The sequence below is a fragment of the Oncorhynchus keta genome, chromosome 11 (genome assembly GCF_023373465.1).
Source record: "Oncorhynchus keta strain PuntledgeMale-10-30-2019 chromosome 11, Oket_V2, whole genome shotgun sequence".
Classification (NCBI taxonomy): Eukaryota; Metazoa; Chordata; class Actinopteri; order Salmoniformes; family Salmonidae; genus Oncorhynchus; species Oncorhynchus keta.
In genome coordinates this window covers 24,852,080-24,875,404 of record NC_068431.1, presented here as the reverse complement: position 1 = coordinate 24,875,404, position 23,325 = coordinate 24,852,080, and the positions used below count along the sequence as shown (strand labels likewise).

Genomic DNA, 23,325 nt, shown 5'->3' with positions numbered 1-23,325 from the left:
GGCAGACATATCAGTGTGGATGACGGATCACCACCTCAAGCTGAACCTCGGCAAGACGGAGCTGCTCTTCCTCCCGGGAAGGACTGCCCGTTCCATGATCTCGCCATCACGGTTGACAACTCCATTGTGTCCTCCTCCCAGAGCGCTAAGAACCTTGGCGTGATCCTGGACAACACCCTGTCGTTCTCAACTAACATCAAGGCGTTGGCCCGTTCCTGTAGGTTCATGCTCTACAACATCCGCAGAGTACGACCCTGCCTCACACAGGAAGCGGCGCAGGTCCTAATCCAGGCACTTGTCATCTCCCGTCTGGATTACTGCAACTCGCTGTTGGCTGGGCTCCCTGCCTGTGCCATTAAACCCCTACAACTCATCCAGAACGCCGCAGCCCGTCTGGTGTTCAACCTTCCCAAGTTCTCTCACGTCACCCCGCTCCTCCGCTCTCTCCACTGGCTTCCAGTTGAAGCTCGCATCCGCTACAAGACCATGGTGCTTGCCTACGGAGCTGTGAGGGGAACGGCACCTCAGTACCTCCAGGCTCTGATCAGGCCCTACACCCAAACAAGGGCACTGCGTTCATCCACCTCTGGCCTGCTCGCCTCCCTACCACTGAGGAAGTACAGTTCCCGCTCAGCCCAGTCAAAACTGTTTGCTGCTCTGGCCCCCAATGGTGGAACAAACTCCCTCACAACGCCAGGACAGCGGAGTCAATCACCACCTTCCGGAGACACCTGAAACCCCACCTCTTTAAGGAATACCTAGGATAGGATAAGTAATCCTTCTCACCCCCCCCCCCCTAAAAGATTTAGATGCACTATTGTAAAGTGGCTGTTCCACTGGATGTCATAAGGTGAATGCACCAATTTGTAAGTCGCTCTGGATAAGAGCGTCTGCTAAATGACTTAAATGTAAATGTAAATAAACAACAATTACAGTTTAAAGAGAGAAAGCTGCACCTCCGAGCTCCACACCACGGCTCCAGAGGACTGTTGTGTGACCAAAAAAACAGAAATCCTGTAATTACACAGCACCATGGGAAGGCTGAGAGGACTGGAGGGAAGGTAAGAGCAAATAAAAAAAAGTTAGAAGCTACAAAGGCTTGCCTATGGATCTATATAACACACCCACACTACATGCTTTCACCTCCTATCCCAGCTTGTTTTCAGTGTATTTTACATTTACATTTAAGTCATTTAGCAGACGCTCTTATCCAGAGCGACTTACAAATTGGTGCATTCACCTTATGACATCCAGTGGAACAGTCACTTTACAATAGTATTGAGGTGTACTTGTTCTAACCTCATGGCTGACCTGAGGTGCTGATGAGACGCTTGAGCTCCAGCCCTCTGGGGAGGGAGAGGAGGGAGGCCGACTTGTCCCCCCATGGGGTAAAGTTCTGCTGAGCAGGCAGAGGGGCCAGCTAGAAAGACATGCAAGATGCACTAATTTGTTTACATCCCTGCAAGTGAGCATTTTGCCAAGATTATCCATCCCTTTGACAGGTGTGGCATATAAAGAAGCTGATTAAACAGCATGATCATTACACAGGTGCACCTTGTGCTGGGGACAATAAAATGCCACTAAAATGTGAAGTTGTGTCAACATAATGCCACAGATATCTTAAAATTGAGGCAGCGTGCAATTGTCCACCAGAGCTGTTGCCAGATAATTGGATGTTCATTTCTCTACCTTAAGCTGCCTCATTGTAGAGAATTTGGCAGTATGTCCAAGCGGCTTCACAACTGTAGACCACATGTATGAGGTTGTGTGGGTGAGCGTTGCCACAGGGTGGCAGTGGGGTTAAGGTAAGGGCAGGCATAAGCTACGAACAAAATTGCATTTTAATGCAGAGATACCGTAACTAGATCCTGAAGCCCATGGTTCTTCCCATACACCGCTATCAATTAATGTTTCAGCATGATAATGCACGGCCCCATGTCGTAAGGATCTGTACACAATTCCTGGAAGCTGAAAATGTCCCAGTCCTTCCATGGCCTGCATACTCAGACATGTCGCCCATTCAGCATGTTTGGGGTGCTCTAGATCGACGTGAATGACAGCGTGTTCCAGTTCCCGCCAATATCCAGCAACTTCGCACAGCCAGAGGAGGAGTGGGACAACATTCCACAAACAACAGCCTGCTCAACTCTATGCGAAGGAGAGGTGTCACGCTGCATGAGGCAAATGGTCACACCAGACACTCACTGGTTTTCTGATCCACACCCCTACCTATTTTTTTTATTTTTAAAAGGTATCTGTATTCCCAGTCATGTGAAATCCATAGATTGGGGCCTAATGAAAAACAATTTCCAAGATTGTTGCTGAATTTATATTTTTTGTTTAACTTCTTATGGCTGCAGGGGCAGTATTGAGTAGCTTGGATGAAAGGTGCCCAGAGTAAACGGCCTGCTCCTCAGTCCCAGTTGCTAATATATGCGTATTAGTATTGGATAGAAAACACTGAAGTTTCTAGAACTGTTTGAATGATGTATGATTATAAACAGAACTCATATGGCAGGCAAAAACCTGACTAGAAATCCAAACAGGAAGTGGGAAATCTGAGGTTGGTTGATTGTCAACCCAGCCCCTATTGAATACACAGTGGGATATTGGTTGTTGCACATCCGAAGGCTTTCACTAGATGTCAACCATCTTTAGAAACTAGAATGAGGCTTCTACTGTGATGTGGGGCCGGATCAGAGTCAGTGGTCTGGCAGAGAGCCAGGTCCTGGTCACGCGCATTTCACATGATAGCGAACTGCGTTCTACAGACAATGGAATTCTCCGGTTGGAACGTTATTGAAGATTTATGATAACATCCTAAAGATTGATTCTATACCTAGTTTGAAATGTTTCTATGACCTGTAATATAACTTTTTGAAGTTTTTCGTCCAACTGGACCTGCACGACCTTTTGGATTTGTGTATTAAACGCCCTAACAATAGTAGCTACTTGGACATAAATAATGGACATTATCGAAGAAAACAAACATTTGTGGAACTAGGATTCCTGGGAGTGCATTCTGATGAAGATCAAAAGGGAATATTTATAAATGTCCAACACAGCGGTTGCATTAAGGAGAGGTATATCTATATTTCCATGTCTAACAATTGTATTCATCAACATTTATAATGAGCATTTCTGTAAAATGTGGCTCTGCAATATCACCGGATGTTTTTGGAACTAGTGAACGTAAAGCGCCAATGTATACAGAGATTGTTATATAACTATGAACTTTATACATACATATATTGTGTAACATGAAGTCATATGAGTGTCATCTGATGAAGATCAAAGGTTAGTGACTCATTCTCTCTATTTGTGCTTTTTGTGACTCATCTCTTTGGCTGGAAAAATGGCTGTGTTTTTCTGTGAGTTGGTGGTGACCGAACAATCGTTTATGGTGCTTTCGCTGTGAAATCGGACACTGTGGTGGGATTAACTACAAGATTACCTTAAAAACAGTATAAGATACATGTATGTTTGAGGAATTTTAATTATGAGATTTCTGTTTTGAATTTGGCGCCCTGCACTTTCACTGGCTGTTGTCATATCGATCCCGTTAACGGGATTGCTGCCATAAGAAGTTTGAGATTCACCAGCATTATTGCCATGCTATTCCCTCCTGTCTGTAAGGCTCTGGACTAGCTAGCTGGGGCTTTCATAGAGGTCAATTTCTTTAACTAACCCAATATAGACAGCCTTTCGTTTCCAATAGGCGCAAATTAATCATAGTGGGCAGAACAAGCATGGATGTGGGCAGAGCCAAGCACCAGCTAGTGAGATCATATTGGCAAGTTCTAGCATGCATTTGCATATTGTTCTCTGACATTACCTGTATGCTGCAGTAGGAGGATTGGCTGATGGCGCCTGGGCCTTGATTTGCCATATGGGATTGCAGTGGATTTCAGAGGACATTAGTAATTTACAGCAGAGGGGAGACAGTGGGGTTTTGCACATAAAGGAAATCCAGGCTTAAGGCACACTTATCCAATTGCTATTAAATCGACTCATATTCCTAGCTATCACTTGTCCCAACCAGAATGACAAATAGGGAACAAGGGATAAGATAAACACTGGTATCTGTCCTTCATTAATCAAAACAACATGTGTTTGTTTGTGTTTGTAAGAGGGGGGAGAAAGAGACCTACACACAGGTCAAGATGACACTACAAGTATTATTTTAAACACTAATGGCTTTTGTCATTGTAAAAAAAAAAAAAGGGACAACCCAAAAACAAGTTACAGCGGGTTGTAGTGAACAGAAATTCCAGCTCATCTGACAGAATAGACAGTCTTCAGAGGGGGTTCGTGCACTTGAAATAAAAGACTAGAGTCCTACATTTAGTTCAATTACAACTACTGTGATGAGTCCATAAACTAGTTTAATTAACATCTGAGGTACACAATTGTCAGTATTATTAATCCTAAAGTGTAATCAATCATGCTCAAAACACACACACAACAGTAACTCCACGTAGGCCTACTGTGCATTTGAGGGATTTCATAATGTTCTCGCTCTCGCTCTTCCTTCCCCACCCCACTCAGTCCCTCAAGTGTTTAAGGACGAGGGACAGCGTGTCAGGAGAATATAATGTTGCAGCTGGAATCTGATGGATGACAACATCTGTCCATGTCATCTCAGTTGATGACCGTTTAGTTCTTAGGCCGCACTTCCTGTAATGCTTCCTAAAAGGCAGATCGATATGGGAGAGGCTTGACATCAGCAGCCTGTCGTGATGCGTAAACTGAGAGTCGATAACAAAGCAGCTCCACAACCTGTCATGTCATCCGATAAGCTTGAAGGTGTTTAAAGTCATTAGTAACCAGATTGTCACTGACAAATTATTCTGTGGCATTGACATGTAAGTTTAAGACATTTCATTAAGAGTCGGAAGAGTCCATCTATAAATATCTCCCGGCATTTGTTTGGAGTCTTCAGAAGGATATACAATGCCATACCGAGGAACAAATCAATTGCTAGCCATAAAAAAATTGCAGGAGACTCAAAAATAACTCAGTTACCCTATATGCAAACACACAATAACATTTTTCTCAGGAAAGATTAACACACAGCAGTCATGAATCACTCACTAATGGGGGCAATAATGTGAAAGCTATAGTAAGCACAGCCCTCCGCCCATCTGTAGTACTGGCTCAGGCCATTTACTTTTCCAGAGAAGAAGATGGAGAGGAATGGGCAAAGGGAGAGTGGGAGGTAGAGATGAGGAGCAAGAAAGGAGAGTGGGTGTATCTTTAAGGGAAGCCATAGGTCAGGCTCAGTGTTGGGACTTAGGAAAGTCGCCCACTGCTTTGCAATTGACCCCTGGCCTGTGTGGAGTCTGCCGTCAGCAGGAAAGTGCAGAGCAGAGCAGCAGGAAAGTGACGTCTGTCTGAGACAGTTGTCTGGGGGATGGCCTGTGTGGCAGAAGCCACTAATTGGGCTGAGTTTCATTCCAAAAGGTTGCCCCCTCCCCCTCTGCCCACATTCACTCCCTCTGTGGATCAGAGATCACTATAGCAGGGCTCCAGACTGCAACCATTTAGGCACATTTTGTAAATTCTTTGACTTGGCTGTGCGAGTTACATTTTTAATTGGTTGCATCAGCAAGCTGCACATTCTACATTGTCACCTCATGCAAACTGTCACATTTTTTGGGAGAGACTAAAACCATGATTTGTTCAAACAGTAATGTGCATTATCCTCATAATTAAAAGTATCTGCACTGATCCGGTGTCGCTGGGGCCTGCTGCTGTGATGAGCGAGCCACTCTCTCCCCCTCTTCCTTCCCGCACTGGGAGAAAAAGAAAATGCACTCATTGTAGGCTATAACATTTCATAACATAATGCTCCAGTTTCAACTGTTCTGCCTTACTATTATTTGACCATGCTGGTCATTTATGAACATTTGAACATCTTGGCCATGTTCTGTTATGATCTCCACCCGGCACAGCCAGAAGAGGACTGGCCACCCCACATATGCTCTCTCTAATTCTCTCTTTCTTTCTCTCTCTCTCTCGGAGGACCTGAGCCCAAGGACGACCTGACATGATGACTCCTTGCTGTCCCCAGTCCACCTGACTGTGCTGCTGCTCCAGTTTCAACTGTTCTGCCTTGTTATTATTCGACCATGCTGGTCATTTATGAACATTTGAACATCTTGGCCATGTTCTGTTAAAATCTCCACCCGGCACAGCCAGAAGAGGACTGGCCACCCCACATAGCAGGGTTCCTCTCTAGGTTTCTTCCTAGGTTTTGGCCTTTCTAGGGAGTTTTTCCTAGCCACTGTGCTTCTACACCTGCATTGCTTGCTGTTTGGGGTTTTAGGCTGGGTTTCTGTACAGCACTTTGAGATATCAGCTGATGTACGAAAGGCTATATACATAAAATTTGATTGAATTTGATTGATAATCCAATTGACAGAAAGTTTGATGCACAAATATCATACTCCCAAGACATGCTAACCGCTCACCATTGCAATAACAGGAGAGGTTAGCATTTTTTTTGGAGGGGGTATGACGGGAGTCTTAACTTTCTCAATCACTCATTCAGAACAATCAATAATCATGGCAGTATACACATTAATTTAGAAGTGATTAGAAACATCCTATTCTTATTTAGAATAAAAAAGTGACAAAAAAAGATCAATAGAAATTAAGTCAATGTGACAAAGTGTTGTAATTTCTAAATGGTTCATCCGATATGCATGAAAATACCCTCAAATTAAAGCTGAAAGTCTACACTTAATCCTTAGTCATTGTATCATTTCAAACCCAAAGTGCTGAGTATAGAGTCAAAACAAAAAAACGTGTCACTATCCCAATACTTTGAAAAATGTATTCAGCCCCTTTACTTTCAGTGCAGTAAACTCTCTCCAGAAGTTCAGTGAGGATCTCTGAATGATCCAATGTTGACCTAAATGACTAATGATGATAAATACAATCCACCTGTGTGTAATCAAGTCTCCGTCTAAATGCACCTGCACTGTGATAGTCTCAGAGGTCCGTTAAAAGCGCAGAGAGCATCATGAAGAACAAGGAACAAACCAGGCAGGTCCGAGATACTGTTGTGAAGAAGTTTAAAGCCGGATTTGGATACAAAAAGATTTCCCAAGCTTTAAACATCCCAAGGAGCACTGTGCAAGCGATAATATTGAAATGGAAGGAGTATCAGACCACTGCAAATCTACCAAGACCTGGCCGTCCCTCTAAACTTTCAGCTCATACCTAGGAGAAGACTGATCAGAGATGCAGCCAAGAGGCCCATGATCACTCTGGATGAACTGCAGAGATCTACAGCTGAGGTGGGAGACTCTGTCCATAGGACAACAATCAGTCGCATATTGCACAAATCTGGCCTTTATGGAAGAGTGGCAAGAAGAAAGCCATTTCTTAAAAATATCCATAAAAAGTGTTGTTTAAATTTTGCCACAAGCCACCTGGGAGACACACCAAACATGTGGAAGAAGGTGCTCTGGTCAGATGAAACCAAAATTAGTGCCAGCATCTGTCTGGGGCGGTAAATAAACAGCCACGAAAAGTATAGCTGAGAACTCTCTAGGCAAGTAGTGTGGCCTGCAGTTTATCACAATATACTCTACTTCAGGCGAGCAAAATCTAGAGACTTCCTTAGATTTCGTACACCAGCGGTTTACAAATATGCACAGATCCCCCCCCTCGTCTTACCAGAGTGTGCTGTTCTATCCTGCCGGTGCAGAGTGTATCCTTCTAACTGAATATCCATGTTGTCATTCAGCCACGATTCCGTGAAGCATAGGATATTACAGTTTTTTATGTCCAGTTGGTAGGATATTCGTGATCTTACCTCGTCTAGTTTATTGTCCAATGATTGCACGTTGGCGAGTAATATTGACGTAACGGCAGCATTCCTAGTTGTCTTCTGCGGGTCCGGACGAGGCATCCGGCTCTTCGTCCTCTCTGTCACTTCCTTTTGCGAATGATTGGGATGTCTGCCTTGTGAGTTGTTTGGAGAATATTGTGTGAGTCCTGCTTGCTGCTGCTGTTGTAGAAGAAATCTTTGTCTAATCAGAGGTGAGTGATCACTGTCCTGATGTCCAGAAGCTCTTTTCTGCCGTAAGATACGGTTGCAGAAACATTATGTACAAAATAGTTTACAACTATTGCAGAAAAAAAACACATAATAGCACAATTGGTTAGGAGATCGTCAAACGGCGGCCATCCCCTCCGGCGCCAACTTCATTGCACATTATGTCAATCAATGTCTCTAGAAACAGAGGAGTGATAAATCGTTCTGGCAGAACATTAATGAGGCTAGTCATTATTGTCGAGCTGGGTAATATTAACATTTGCTTGTGCACTGTCAGTTTATATGTTAGGACTGTATTGTGTCATCAACCAGCGTGTTGCTTGTTCCATCTACCTATCACATCGTCTAACAAGTATAGCATTTTGAATAGAAATTATTTGTTCATAAAGTAAAAGGTAATTAAATTGAGGTCTAATTATTCAATAAGTGCAGTTGAAGTCAGAAGTTTACATACATACACCTTAGCCAAATACATTTTAATGCCGTTTCACAATTCCTGACATTTACTCCTAGTACAAATTCCCTGTCTTAGGTCAGTTAGGATTACCACTATTTTAAGAATGTGAAATGTCAATAGTAAGAGAGAAATTATATTTCAGCTATTATTGCTTTCATCAAATTCCCAGTGGGTCAGAAGTTTACATACACTCAATTACCATTTGGGAGCATTGCCTTTAAAATGTTTAACTTGGGTCAAAAGTTTCTGGTAGTCTTCCACAAGCTTCTCGCAATAAGTTGGGGGAATTTTGGCCCATTCCTCCTGACAGAGCTGGTGTAACTAAGTCACGTTTGTAGGCCTCCTTGCTCACACACACCTAAGCCGAGATGGCATAGCAGTTCAGACGTCTTTTGTCCTCGTCTTGTCGTGTCCTGTATATATATATATATATATATATATTTACAACTTTTTTTCACATACATTTTATTTTCTATCAACTCATCTTCAAAACACTCTCCTGCAACCCGCCTCACCAATTTATATTTCTAAATAAGTATTATTTACCTCAAATCTGCAATACTCCAAGAAGCTAGCCAGAAGCTAGCCAGAAGCTAGTTAGCTTCTTTACTGGCAAATCGTTAGTATTCAGCTAACCACGGTTTGTGGTCATCAGCTATCCTTTAGCTCGAAAATCTATCGCCAGTTTTGTACGGCGCAGCGCGGCTTGGAACGGAACTTACCGGACCAATTTCTCTCCATGTCCTTGGATTTCGACTGCTCTCTGGACAGTCATTCCCGGATCTCACAGCTCGCTAGCTGCTATCCATGTGTCTATCTGCTCTCGTTGATTCCGGAGCAAACATCAATTACTCCGGAGCTGGCCAGACAGATATAGCCCTTGGTTCTCCCCAGACCTGACTGCCCTTAACCAACACAAAAACATCCTATGGCGTTCTGCATTAGCATCGAACAACCCCCGTGATATGCAGCTGTTCAGGGAAGCTAGAAACCGGTATACACAGGCAGTTAGAAAAGCCAAGGCTAGCTTTTTCAAGCAGAAATTTGCTTCCTGTAACACTAACTCAAAAAAGTTCTGGGACACTGTAAAGTCCATGGAGAATAAGAACACCTCCTCCCAGCTGCCCACTGCACTGAAGATAGGAAACACTGTCACCACTGATAAATCCACCATAATTGAGAATTTCAATAAGCATTTTTCTACGGCTGGCCATGCTTTCCACCTGGCTACTCCTACCCCGGCCAACAGCACTGCACCCCCAACAGCAACTCGCCCAAGCCTTCCCCATTTCTCCTTCTCCCAAATCCATTCAGCTGATGTTCTGAAAGAGCTGAAAAATCTGGACCCCTACAAATCAGCCGGGCTACACAATCTGGACCCTTTCTTTCTAAAATGATCTGCCGAAATTGTTGCCACCCCTATTACTAGCCTGTTCAACCTCTCTTTCATGTCATCTGAGATTCCCAAAGATTGGAAAGCAGCTGCGGTCATCCCCCTCTTCAAAGGGGGGGACACTCTTGACCCAAACTGCTACAGACATATCTATCCTACCATGCCTTTCTAAGGTCTTCGAAAGCCAAGTCAACAAACAGATTACCGACCATTTTGAATCTCACCATACCTTCTCTGCTATGCAATCTGGTTTCAGAGCTGGTCATGGGTGCACCTCAGCCACGCTCAAGGTCCTAAACGATATCTTAACCGCCATCGATAAGAAACATTACTGTGCAGCCGTATTCATTGATCTGGCCAAGGCTTTCGACTCTGTCAACCACCACATCCTCATCGGCAGACTCGACAGCCTTGGTTTCTCAAATGATTGCCTCGCCTGGTTCACCAACTACTTCTCTGATAGAGTTCAGTGTGTTAGATCGGAGGGTCTGCTGTCCGGACCTCTGGCAGTCTCTATGGGGGTGCCACAGGGTTCAATTCTTGGACCGACTCTCTTCTCTGTATACATCAATGAGGTCGCTCTTGCTGCTGGTGAGTCCCTGATCCACCTCTACGCAGACGACACCATTCTGTATACTTCCGGCCCTTCTTTGGACACTGTGTTAACAACCCTCCAGGCAAGCTTCAATGCCATACAACTCTCCTTCCGTGGCCTCCAATTGCTCTTAAATACAAGTAAAACTAAATGCATGCTCTTCAACCGATCGCTACCTGCACCTACCCGCCTGTCCAACATCACTACTCTGGACGGCTCTGACTTAGAATACGTGGACAACTACAAATACTTAGGTGTCTGGTTAGACTGTAAACTCTCCTTCCAGACCCATATCAAACATCTCCAATCCAAAGTTAAATCTAGAATTGGCTTCCTATTTCGCAACAAAGCATCCTTCACTCATGCTGCCAAACATACCATCCTACCAATCCTAGACTTTGGCGATGTCATTTACAAAATAGCCTCCAATACCCTACTCAACAAATTGGATGCAGTCTATCACAGTGCAATCCGTTTTGTCACCAAAGCCCCATATACTACCCACCATTGCGACCTGTACGCTCTCGTTGGCTGGCCCTCGCTTCATACTCGTCGCCAAACCCACTGGCTCCATGTCATCTACAAGACCCTGCTAGGTAAAGTCCCCCCTTATCTCAGCTCGCTGGTCACCATAGCATCTCCCACCTGTAGCACACGCTCCAGCAGGTATATCTCTCTAGTCACCCCCAAAACCAATTATTTCTTTGGCCGCCTCTCCTTCCAGTTCTCTGCTGCCAATGACTGGAACGAACTACAAAAATCTCTGAAACTGGAAACACTTATCTCCCTCACTAGCTTTAAGCACCAACTGTCAGAGCATCTTACAGATTACTGCACCTGTACATAGCCCACCTATAATTTAGCCCAAACAACTACCTCTTTCCCAACTGTATTTAATTAATTAATTAATTTTGCTCCTTTGCACCCCATTATTTTTATTTCTACTTTGCACATTCTTCCATTGCAAAACTACCATTCCAGTGTTTCACTTGCTATATTGTATTTACTTTGCCACCATGGCCTTTTTTGCCTTTACCTCCCTTCTCACCTAATTTGCTCACATTGTATATAGACTTGTTTATACTGTGTTTGTTTTACTCCATGTGTAACTCTGTGTCGTTGTATCTGTCGAACTGCTTTGCTTTATCTTGGCCAGGTCGCAATTGTAAATGAGAACTTGTTCTCAACTTGCCTACCTGGTTAAATAAAGGTGAAATAAAAAAAATAAACACACGCTTTTTCAGTTCTGCCCACGGGATTGAGGTCAGGGCTTTGTGGTCAGGGCTCTGTCATCCTTAAGACATTTTGCAACAACTTTGGAAGTATGCTTGGGATCGTTATCCATTTGGAAGACCCATTTTGCAACTAATTTGCAATCAATATATCCACATAGATTAAAACTATTTTGTGAAGTGCACCAGTCCCTCCTACAACAAAGCACCCCCACAACATGATGCTGCCACACCTGTGCTTCACAGTTGGGATGGTGTTCTTTGGCTTGCAAGCATCCCCCTTTCCCCTCCAAACATAATGATGGTCATTATCGCCAAAACAGTTCTATTTTTGTTTCATCACACCAGAGGACATTTCTCCAAAAGTACGATCTTGTCCCCATGTGAAGTTGCAAACCGTAGTCTGGCTATTTTAATGGTGGTTTTGGAGCAAAGGCTTCTTCCTTGCCGAGCGGTCTTTCAGGTTATGTCGATATAGGACTTGTTTTACTGTGGATAAAGATAATTTTGTATCGGTTTCCTCAAGCATCTTCATAAGGTCCTTTGCTGTTGTTCTGGGATTGACATAAAGTACGTTCATCTCTAGGAGCCAGAACACGTCTCCTTCCTGAGCAGTATGACGGCTGCATGGTCCCATGGTATTTATACTTGCGTGCTATTGTTTGTACAGATGAACGTGGTACCTTCAGGAATTTGGAAATTGCTCCAAAGGATGAACCAGACTTGTGGAGGTCTACAATCTTTCTTCTGAGGTCTTGACTGATTTCTTTTGATTTTCCAATTATCTCAAGCACTGAGTTTGAAGATGGGCCTTGAAATACATCCACAGGTACACCACCAATTGACTCAAATGATGTCAATTAGCCTATCAGAAGCTTCTAAAGCCATGACATAATTTTCTGGAATTGTCCAAGCTGTTTGAAGGCACAGTCAACTTAGTGTATGTAAACTTCTGACCCACTGGAATTGTGATAGTGAATTAATCTGTCTAAACAATTTTTGGAAATATTACTTGTGTCATTCAAAGTAGATGTCCTAACAGACTTGCCAAAATTATAGTTAACTTCTTGATGCACCCATCCCGTTACCGGGATCATTTTCATCAACATCCGCTGAATTGTAGAGAGCCAAATTCAAATTAAATTACTAAAAATATTTAATTTTCATGAAATCACAAGTACAATATAGCAAAACACAGCTTAGCTTGTTGTTAATCCACCTGGCATGTCAGATTTCAATAAAGCTTTTCGGCGAAAGCATACCAAGCGTTTATGTAAGGACATCTCTCTCAGTAGACAAAATATTACAAACAGCTAGCAGCCGAGTAGATTGGTCACGAAAGTCAGAAAAGCAATATATTAAATTGCTTACCTTTGATGATCGGATGTTTGCACTCACGAGACTCCGTTACACAATAAATGTTCATTTAAGATAATTTTTATATCCAAAATACCAAAATAATTTCGTTGGCGCGTTATGTTCAGTAATCCACAGGCTCGAGCGGTCACGACGTCGCAGACAAAAATTCCAAATAGTATCCGTAAGGTTCGTAGAAACTTGTCAAACGTTTTTTTATAATTAAGCAATCCTCAGGCTGTTTTTACAATATATAAGTTGATAATATATCAACCAGGACTGTAGCTTCTTCAATAGGAGAGAGAGAGAAAATGGCTGTTCCAAGCTGTTGCGCATGCAAAACTCTGCTGGCACTCAGCCATCCACTGACGCAATGGGTTCTTTCTCACTAATTTTTCAAAATAAAAGCCTGAAACTATGTCTAAAGACTGCTCACACCTTGAGGAAGCCATTAGAAAAGGAATCTGGTTGATATCCCTTTAAATGGAGGCAAGGCATCCAATGGGACATAGAGCTTTCAGGAAAAATAGCACTTCCGGGTTGGATTTTCCTCAGGTTTTCACCTGCAATAGCAGTTCTGTTACACGCACAGACAATATTTTGACAGTTCTATCCTAATCTGACAATTATATGCATATTCTAGTTTCTGGGCCTGAGAAATAGGCAGTTTCAATTGGGTACGTTTTCCATCCAAACACGAAAATACTGCCCCCTACACTCAACAAGTTAATACATTTGTGGAATGGTTGAAAAACGAGTTAACAATTCCAACAGAAGTTTATGTAAACTTCCAAATTCAACTGTATGTTCTCCATATACATAACTAATCCAAATTATCCAGATAACCCTGAAACCAACTCTTGCGATCAGACTGAAAGAGCAAAAAGCTTTCAAGTGTAACAATACTGGTACAGCTTTCCTTTACCCACCTTACCCACTTCAGTAATTAGCAAAAACAAGTCCAGGGACATCAAGTTGTGGGGGAAAAAAATGAAACTCATTTATTTTCAGAATGAGATTCTGTAAAGTACTGGAAACACCACAAGGTCATTTAAACAGTTACAACATAATTATGTAGTCAACCAATTGAACTGAGACTAATGGAATTCAAATGAGCTAAACCAAAACGACTAGGGTCTGACTTGAAAATCCTAATTGATTTAGGGATCTCGGGACAATGTAACTAACACCATGTGATGGGCCTATGAAATATGATTACTGTATGTCTTATAGTGCCTGACATGGCAACATGTCCTGCTGTGTTGAATGAACAGAGAGCATGCTAATGTTCCAAATTAAACAAACTTAGCTTCGAAATGACCAACTGCGCAAGAAGCTGCCATGAAAACAACAATGCTGGCGCCTGGCTTGATAGTATTTTAATGGCATGGGGTGCCACACACACACGCTGTGCAGCAGTGTACTAACAATACTCATTAGTCTAATGTAGCCTACTTTAACTCCAGACTTCAGTTCCAAGACACTAGTTTTCCCAACTTCATACACAAAACTAATTTACATTTCAATCAAATGATTAATGGGAAAAGGCAAAAAAACAGGTTATCCTGTTTTCAAGAACACAAATTCCTTACATGACTAAATATGAAACATAGCCATAGGGATGAAGGCATGCCAGGAGATGGCTACAGATTGTTACACCAGATAATGTGATTTTACCACAGAGTTTTGGTATCCAGAACTGGGAGTTACAGTTTAAGTACCGTTTGGTGTAGCACAGAATTTTAGACCAACCAAGTCACCCACACGTCTTCTAAAATGTATGTGTCCAACAATGTTTGCGGCACCATATTTTAAATGAAGAATCTCTCATTGATTGAGACACGTAGTGCTGCATGTCATGATGACACTCACCTGTCTCGGTCAACGAGAGAAGATTCGAAATAGACAAGATGGCGGCGTACACATTGCTGGATTACTTAATGGAGAGTTCAATTTAGTAACGGAGCATTTTCTAGATTCAAAACCAACCACCTGCAACTGGACACAGACATTTTAGAAGATACATGTTTAACCGTATCGAGAATGAAGGTGTAGCCATGTTAAAAGGGACATTTCTAAAGTGTTCAACTTCATATTCATCTTTCCAGCACCACCCCAACATCATGTGAAAATGGCACATTTCTATGTTCTGCAATAGAACAGATAAAGTACTATTTCCAATGACAACCAATTAGTAGGCAATGCCTACTCATAATTGGTTAAAATCACAATGCACAACAATGTAGTCATTGGAAACACTGTACAACAAAACACTCACAATTTTCACATATGTTGATGTTGGAGTGGTGCTGGAGATGATGTATATGACATTACCCATCAAGGTTGGTTGAATATTATCTGTGCTACACCAAACGGTACCTAACCTGCAACTCCCAGTAATGGATACACGAACCTGGTGAATCACATTACCCTAGTGTAACAATCTGTAGCTTGCCCAGAGAATGAGCAATCTTCCTGTTAGCAGGATGCTATTCACAACCATTTCCTCCCATGATTTGGCCCTCAGGGGACACACCTGCTGTAGAGTCAAACAGCTGAAGTAAAGGCCGAAAACTCATGTTGAGAAATTTGTATTATAATAGCAATAAGTCCGACAGGTTATTGTTCAGCTACCTAGCAGTTTTTTTCTGCACTTCATACTCAAGACAAGAGTGTGAGGATAGATTTCATTAACCATGTGTCAAGGAATGAGTCCTTGTAATACTCCTTACTATTTGAAATACTATTGGCAATGCCTCACCTTGTTAAGGTGAAATAAGCTAAGGGTGAGATTGCCTGCATCAGCACATGTGATTGTTTTGGAAACAAAAGGATATAAACTGAAGGATAAATTTGACAAAAACATTACCGATTTAAAATAGTTCAAGTGTACAATATTTTGAAAATTGTGTCCAATTCTAAAACCAGACAAATGGCAGACTTTTTTTTACATGGTCAATAAACAAAATTAGTACCATAATTAGGGTTGCAAAATTCCAGTAAACTTTCTCAAAATTACAAGGATTTCTATAAAACCTGATTGGAGGATTGCTGGATTTCCTGTTATTCCCTCTTTATTCCAGTTATTTCAACCAGGATATCTGGAAAACCTGAGAATGTGGGTAAAATTCCTGCAATTTTGAAGCCCTAGTACCATAATCTATTTTTTTGGGGGGTGTATTTAAAACTTGGATAAATTGTAAGAGTAATCTCACTAGTATGACCAAGACTGTTGATGTTAGAAAGCTTGACAGTGACGAAACAACACTTTGCTAAACAGTGTAAACCCACTAAACAGTGTAAATCGTCCACTTCTCCATATTTCAATGGTTCATTTTAGTATTACTGGCTATTCGGTCTTGTAGGTTCCTGTCATTCAGAGGCACCAAGAAAAATGTTTCTATGTTATCTATGTTAGCTCGACAATTTTAGTTGGTTACAAACACCTTAAAATATCCACAATAAGCAATTGAAAAACAACTACCACTTTAGAGAAGAAAATGCGTTAATTCAAACTCAAAATGACCATCCTCTTACCTGGAAAATACAAGAGAAATGCAAGTGACAGCAAGGTGCCAAATTTCCACAAAGTATACATCTCCATAGTCCAGTATGCGCCTTCGGTCACCCCACAAACTCTGTTTCCAGTCGTAACGTACACGGTCTTCCCGTTATCAGTGCGCAATTTCTCTTTGGGTAATGTGAAGTCTTTCAATTTGCTTCCTTCCGCCAGAGAAATGTGACCTCAGCGGCAGTTGACGTGACAGACTCGCGTTTGGTGTTCAGCATCGGGTGCGAGGAATTGTTCCAGTGAACAACTTCGGCAAGTACCCAAGCCTACAAAAATGTCTTCGTCAACTTTCCCTATTAAGCTTTGGAACATTGAATATTTGGATAAAATGGTTGTCATCGTGAGAAAGCTCTGCCCTGCCACCTCAACGAGCGCCACCTGTGCTCATTAGCAACACCCTCTCGGAATTCCTCGCAGCGCACTACCGGTGCAGCAGTTCTATTAAAGCGTTAATGTCCGAGGAGATGAGGTATATGACCAATATTTTTTTTATTTCACCTTTATTTAACCAGGTAGGCAAGTTGAGAACAAGTTCTCATTTACAATTGCGACCTGGCCAAGATAAAGCAAAGGAGTTCGACAGATACGACACAGAGTTACACATGGAGTAAAACAAACATACAGTCAATAATACAGAATAAACAAATCTATATACGATGTGAGCAAATGAGGTGAGAAGGGAGGTAAAGGCAAAAAAGGCCATGGTGGCAAAGTAAATACAATATAGCAAGTAAAACACTGGAATGGTAGTTTTGCAATGGAAGAATGTGCAAAGTAGAAATAAAAATAATGGGGTGCAAAGGAGCAAAATTAATTAATTAATTAAATACAGTAGGGAAAGAGGTAGTTGTTTGGGCTAAATTATAGGTGGGCTATGTACAGGTGCAGTAATCTGTGAGCTGCTCTGACAGTTGGTGCTTAAAGCTAGTGAGGGAGATAAGTGTTTCCAGTTTCAGAGATTTTTGTAGTTCGTTCCAGTCATTGGCAGCAGAGAACTGGAAGGAGAGGCGGCCAAAGAAATAATTGGTTTTGGGGGTGACTAGAGAGATATACCTGCTGGAGCGTGTGCTACAGGTGGGAGATGATATGGTGACCAGCGAGCTGAGATAAGGGGAGACTTTACCTAGCAGGGTATACCAAGGTTAAGGGCTGTTCTTGCTCTCGACGCAATGTTGAGTGCCTGGATACAGCCATTAGCTATGGTATATTGGTCATATATAGCCTATACCACAAACTCCATAGGTGCCTTATTGCTATTATCTGGTAACCAACTTAATTAAAACAGTAAAAAGTTATTTTGTCATACCCATGGTATATGGTCTGAGAACCCATGGCTTTCAACCAATCTGCATTCAGGGCTCAAACGAGCCAGTTTATAATCCCAAATAGAACCGTGGTACATTGGTACACATGATTGCATATTGCACAGTCTAGGCCTACATATTATGTAAGAGATAAACTCCCATGTTCTGTACATTAACTAGGAAATACATGAAAGACAATGCAGCCAGGGCAGTGGCTTACCGAGGCTAAAGCCCCTGTGCCCAGGCCTGTGGAGGGCCCAAGAGGCAGCCAAAAATAAACATAAAAAGGAAATGTATACAGTATATACAGTGTATTACATTGTAATACACTACATCATGCATGTCAAGAACAATGAAATCATAACAGTATCCTAATATAGTGTGGATACGGGAGTAGCCTATTCTACAATAATGTAACTGTATGTGCTAGTATTATTTATCTAATTGATAAATGAAATGGTAAATGTGGTTGGGTACGCTACTTCATTCAATGATTACGGTATTGTACAAGGTAGATAAAGCAGTAGCATATAGTCTACAATAATAATGTAATTGAATGTGCTTTCTGAAGGAAATTGTAAGTGGGGATGGGTAGTCTACTTCATTCCATCTCATTGCCCATCTCATGCCCATCTCATTGCAACATGATCCATCCAAGGCCAAAGCTGGACGCCTAAAATGTGAGAGATGTAAACAATATGCTACTGTGTGTGTGTGTGTGTGTGTGTGTGTGTGTGTGTGTGTGTGTGTGTGTGTGTGTGTGTGTGTGTGTGTGTGTGTGTGTGGAGTTCCAAGAAAAACTTGAGAAGATGGCAAAGGAGATAGTGATAAGAGTGAGAGCATACAGTATGAAAATAAAGACCCCTTGGGATCTAAAATGAGTGTGGGGTTCCCTCTTGTGACTCCTACAGTCACCCCTGATGGGGGTTCTTGGAACACTGCTATTTAAGTCTGAGCAGAGAATGATGAAAACCTTCAAAGGTGGTGGTGCTATGTTGCGTGTGATCTTGAATACCAGGCAGATGTTTGAGTACAGAATTAAATGGTGTAAATTTAGCAGTCTAAACTTGTTGAGAACACTCTTTGAGAAGGGGGTTCCAACCGGGTTCTTTGGCTGTCACCAATGGAGAACACTAAGTATTTTAGTTTCCATGTAGAACCCTCTGTGGAATGGAGCCCAAAAGGGTTCTACCTAGACACAGAAGGGGTTCTACCTGGAACCAAAAAGGGTTCTACTATGGGGACAGCGGAATAATCATTTTAGTTTTTAGATGGCACCTTTTTATCTGAGTGTAGGCCTATTGCAGTGGCGGTTCTGTGGTTTTCTGTAAAACATTTTTGCCATTGGTGGTGGGGAGTTAAGATACTCTATGAAACATCCCCACTTTTAACACACATTTGCAAGTAGGCAAAGTAACCTATATGTGCTGAGGCATGTGTAATCACTCAACATTGACAGGACCGACAAAAAAAGACATGCTCACATGCAAACAAAGATAACCGTTATGTAATTATTAGGAGACTAGATACAAATTGCTAATCCTGGCTACCAATGTTCTAGCATTCATTTATTGAGGCAAGCAGATCAGAGATGTCAAGGTGGTACCCAAGCATATGACATGTATACGTGACACATATGTATGGTCATATTTTTTATGTTTTATTTTGTTTATTTTATGAAGCCATCCCTTGTATCATTTTATAGGCCTCCCAGGTATTTACATTTAATGTATGTATAGAATTACTGTTGGTAGGGGGAGCTGTGACAATGGAGTGCGTTAGTGAGGTCTTGGAGATTTCTTCTCCAATCTTGGAGAATGACTACTACTAAAAACAAACGTCTCTCTGTCTCATAGTTTTACCCTATTAATTGCATTTATTTCTATTATTAAACAGGGTGAGACTGAACATGGACAATGCGCAGGAGAAAAGGAAAGAGTGCCACCGGAGGAGAATGAAGGGGACCAAGTGCTTCGACATCCGGGCGAATGACTTGGCTTGGAAGAAGGACGAAAGGAACGCAAGACCTGGGAAACCTTGCTCCTCTTTCGCTCCTAGCTGGGGTCCCCGTTCGTTAAGGTGAATATAAAAATCTCATAAGTATTTGTATTTGCCTCCTCATCGTGGGCAGCATTGCCATGCTGTCAACAGTACCAAATAGTCAATCTCAAGACTAACCGCTGGGTCACGTTAAGTAACCTCCGCTTCCAGGTAGGTACTGTTAAGGTGTATGACTCCAGTGGTCATGACACCCACCTGGAGTTTCTCTCACAACTCATCTCGCTATCTTTTCCAGGGATCATCCCTCCCTCATCAACCCCACTGACATAAAACATTTGACAAGTATCCTTTATTTTCTGTCTGCTATTAACATTATTGCATGTCTAATCAAACATTTAAATTAAATAATTCAATAACTGTATTTTTTACATGACTTGTGGGGCGGCAGGTAGCCTAGTAGTTAGAGCGTCGGACTAGTAAACGAAAGGTTGCAAGATCGATTCCCTGAGCTGACAAGGTAAAGATCTGTCGTTCTGCCATCATTGAAAATAAGAATTTGTTCTTAGCTGACTTGCCTAGTTAAATAAAGGAAAAATAAAAAACTACCCTGTTCCCTTTACTCTGCCCCTGTTCTCTAGGACCTAGGGTTTTTTTAAATCATAGAGGACTAATGAAATAATATTATTGGGAAAGGATACTGAATGCCGGAACTGAATGCCTTCAACTAAAATGTCTAATGCATTTTTATTTATCCTTTATTTAAGTAGGCAAGTCAGTTAAGAACAAATTCTTATTTACAATGACAGCCTAGGAACAGTGGGTTAACTGCCTTGTTCAGGGGCAGAACAACAGATTTTTACCTTGTCAGCTTGGTGATTCAATCTAGCAACCTTTCGGTTACTGGCACAACCTTCTAACCACTAGGCTACCTGCCGGCCCATTTAACCTAACCCCTCTGAATCAGAGAGGTGTGGGGGGCTGCCATAATCGACATCCACGTATTATTGCAGTGTAGATAAGGGAAGGCCTGTTTAAAATGAAAACATGCCAGCTAGACAAACCAGTGTATGAATCAAATGTATTTGTATATGAATGGAGTGGAAATTAGCCAAAGTTTTTTATTTAAATTATTTCTTATATGGTAAGTAACAATGTGTATGGATCATCAAAATTATATTTTTTCCCCCGATGCCTGTTTATTCATAAAACATAGAAGATGATAAATAACATTACATCGCAATTGGATGTCTATGCAAAATCATTGGAAAATAAAAGCGTATTAATAGGAATACATTTAGCCTAATTGGTAACAAATATGACATGGGAAAAAGTCAGGATCCTAGTCAGGCTATTGATTGTCAAATCCAAATTAAATACAGGTCTTCAGGTGTATCAAATCTATAGGCGATTGTGGGCTAAATCAATGACAAACTGCTGAAATGTTCAGGCTTCATCATGATCTGTGATCAAAACAGGCTGGGGTGTTTTCGGTTACTTTTAGGCTAAGGTTATGTGTAAGAACGCAACTGCACTGAAATGAATAGCCTGATTCAATGGGATTCTCCAGAATAAAAACATTTTGATCTGTTAAGATCTTTGGTCTGTGCATTGACCCCTACTGATTTTATCTTTTTTTTTTAGGTATTTTTGGTATAGTCTACCACTAATATTCTAAATTGCGGAGCATTTAATAAAAGAAGCAAATTTTCCTGTAATGTTGAGGCTGAGCAAGACCTTCGATAGGCTAGTAAACAATGCGGAAATAATCATGGAGTTAATCACTGTTATAGCCTAGATCGCTTTTTTCTAAGGCTAAGTAAACAAGGGGTAGCATGCTTTTTGCCTGTCTCTCTTACAAGGGTTAGGCCTCTATCCTCACATATCGCCTCAATTCAAGCCCTGCTTTTAACCATAAGACATCTCCACAGATATGTATAGCCTAAGGATGACTGTGATTGTGTCTGTTAAACCCCGGGGAAAAAACGAGGTCAAATCATAACATCAGTGATTTTCAGGTCAGAGAAAGATGCCAGAGTTTCTGAATTAGAATTCTGAGTTAGATGACCGTTCAAAACAAAAAATAATCCCAGACCCCCCAGAGATTGCAGAGTTCGAGTTAGATGACCGTTCAAAACAAAAAGAATCCCTTAGACCCCCCCCCCAGAGATTGCAGAGTTCCGTGTTAGATGACCGTTCAAAACAAAATTATATTTTTTCCCCCAGAGATTGCAGAGTTTATTAGATGACCGTTCAAAACAAAAGATGATAAATCCCAGACCCCCAGAGATTGCAGAGTTCTAGTTAGATGACCATTCAAAACAAAAAGAATCCCAGACCCCCCAGAGATTGCAGAGTTAGTTAGATGACCGTTCAAAACAAAAAGAATCCCAGACCCCCCTCAGAGATTGCAGAGTTCCGATTAGATGACCATTCAAAACAAAAAGAATCCCAGACCCCCAGAGATTGCAGAGTTCAATGACAAACTGCTTAGATGACCATTCAAAACAAAAATAATCCCAGACCCCCCCAGAGATTGCAGAGTTCGAGTTAGATGACCATTCAAAACAAAAAAGAATCCCAGACCCCCAGAGATTGCAGAGTTCAAGTTAGATGACCATTCAAAACAAAAAAGAATCCCAGACCCCCCCAGAGATTGCAGAGTTCTGAGTTAGATGACCATTCAAAACAAAAAGAATCCCAGACCCCCAGAGATTGCAGAGTTCCGAGTTAGATGACCATTCAAAACAAAAAAGAATCCCAGACCCCCCCCAGAGATTGCATAGTTCCGAGTTAGATGACCAGTTAGATGACCATTCAAAACAAAAAGAATCCCAGACCCCCCAGAGATTGCAGAGTTCGAGTTAGATGACCATTCAAAACAAAAATAATCCCAGACCCCCCCCAGAGATTGCAGAGTTCACTGTTAGATGACCATTCAAAACAAAAAAGAATCCCAGACCCCCCAGAGATTGCAGAGTTCGACCGTTCAAAACAAAAGAATCCCAGAACCCCCCAGAGATTGCAGAGTTCGGTTAGATGACCATTCAAAACAAAAAGAATCCCAGACCCCCCCAGAGATTGCAGAGTTCTGTTAGATGACCATTCAAAACAAAAAATAATCCCAGACCCCCCCCCAGAGATTGCAGAGTTCCGATTAGATGACCGTTCAAAACAAAAAGAATCCCAGAACCCCCCAGAATTGCAGAGTTCAGTTAGATGACCATTCAAAACAAAAAGAATCCCAGACCCCCAGAGATTGCAGAGTTCCGAGTTAGATGACCATTCAAAACAAAAAAGAATCCCAGACCCCCCAGAGATTGCAGAGTTCCGAGTTAGATGACCATTCAA

At 41.8% G+C, this 23,325-nt stretch overlaps 1 protein-coding gene across 2 annotated transcripts in view; it reads right to left on the bottom strand.

Moving 5' to 3' along the window:
- Positions 1-17,100, bottom strand: part of LOC118389967 (endothelial cell-selective adhesion molecule-like) — an 87,886-nt gene extending 70,786 nt beyond the window's left edge. For both annotated transcript variants that reach the window (XR_004826889.2, XM_035780021.2), the window contains exon 1: positions 16,639-17,100. Coding sequence is in view for 1 of the 2 variants with exons in the window: in XM_035780021.2 (XP_035635914.1) it covers positions 16,639-16,705 (67 nt within the window). In the remaining variant the exon portion in view is untranslated. The remainder of the gene's footprint in view (positions 1-16,638) is intronic.
- Between the last annotated feature and the right edge of the window lie 6,225 nt (positions 17,101-23,325).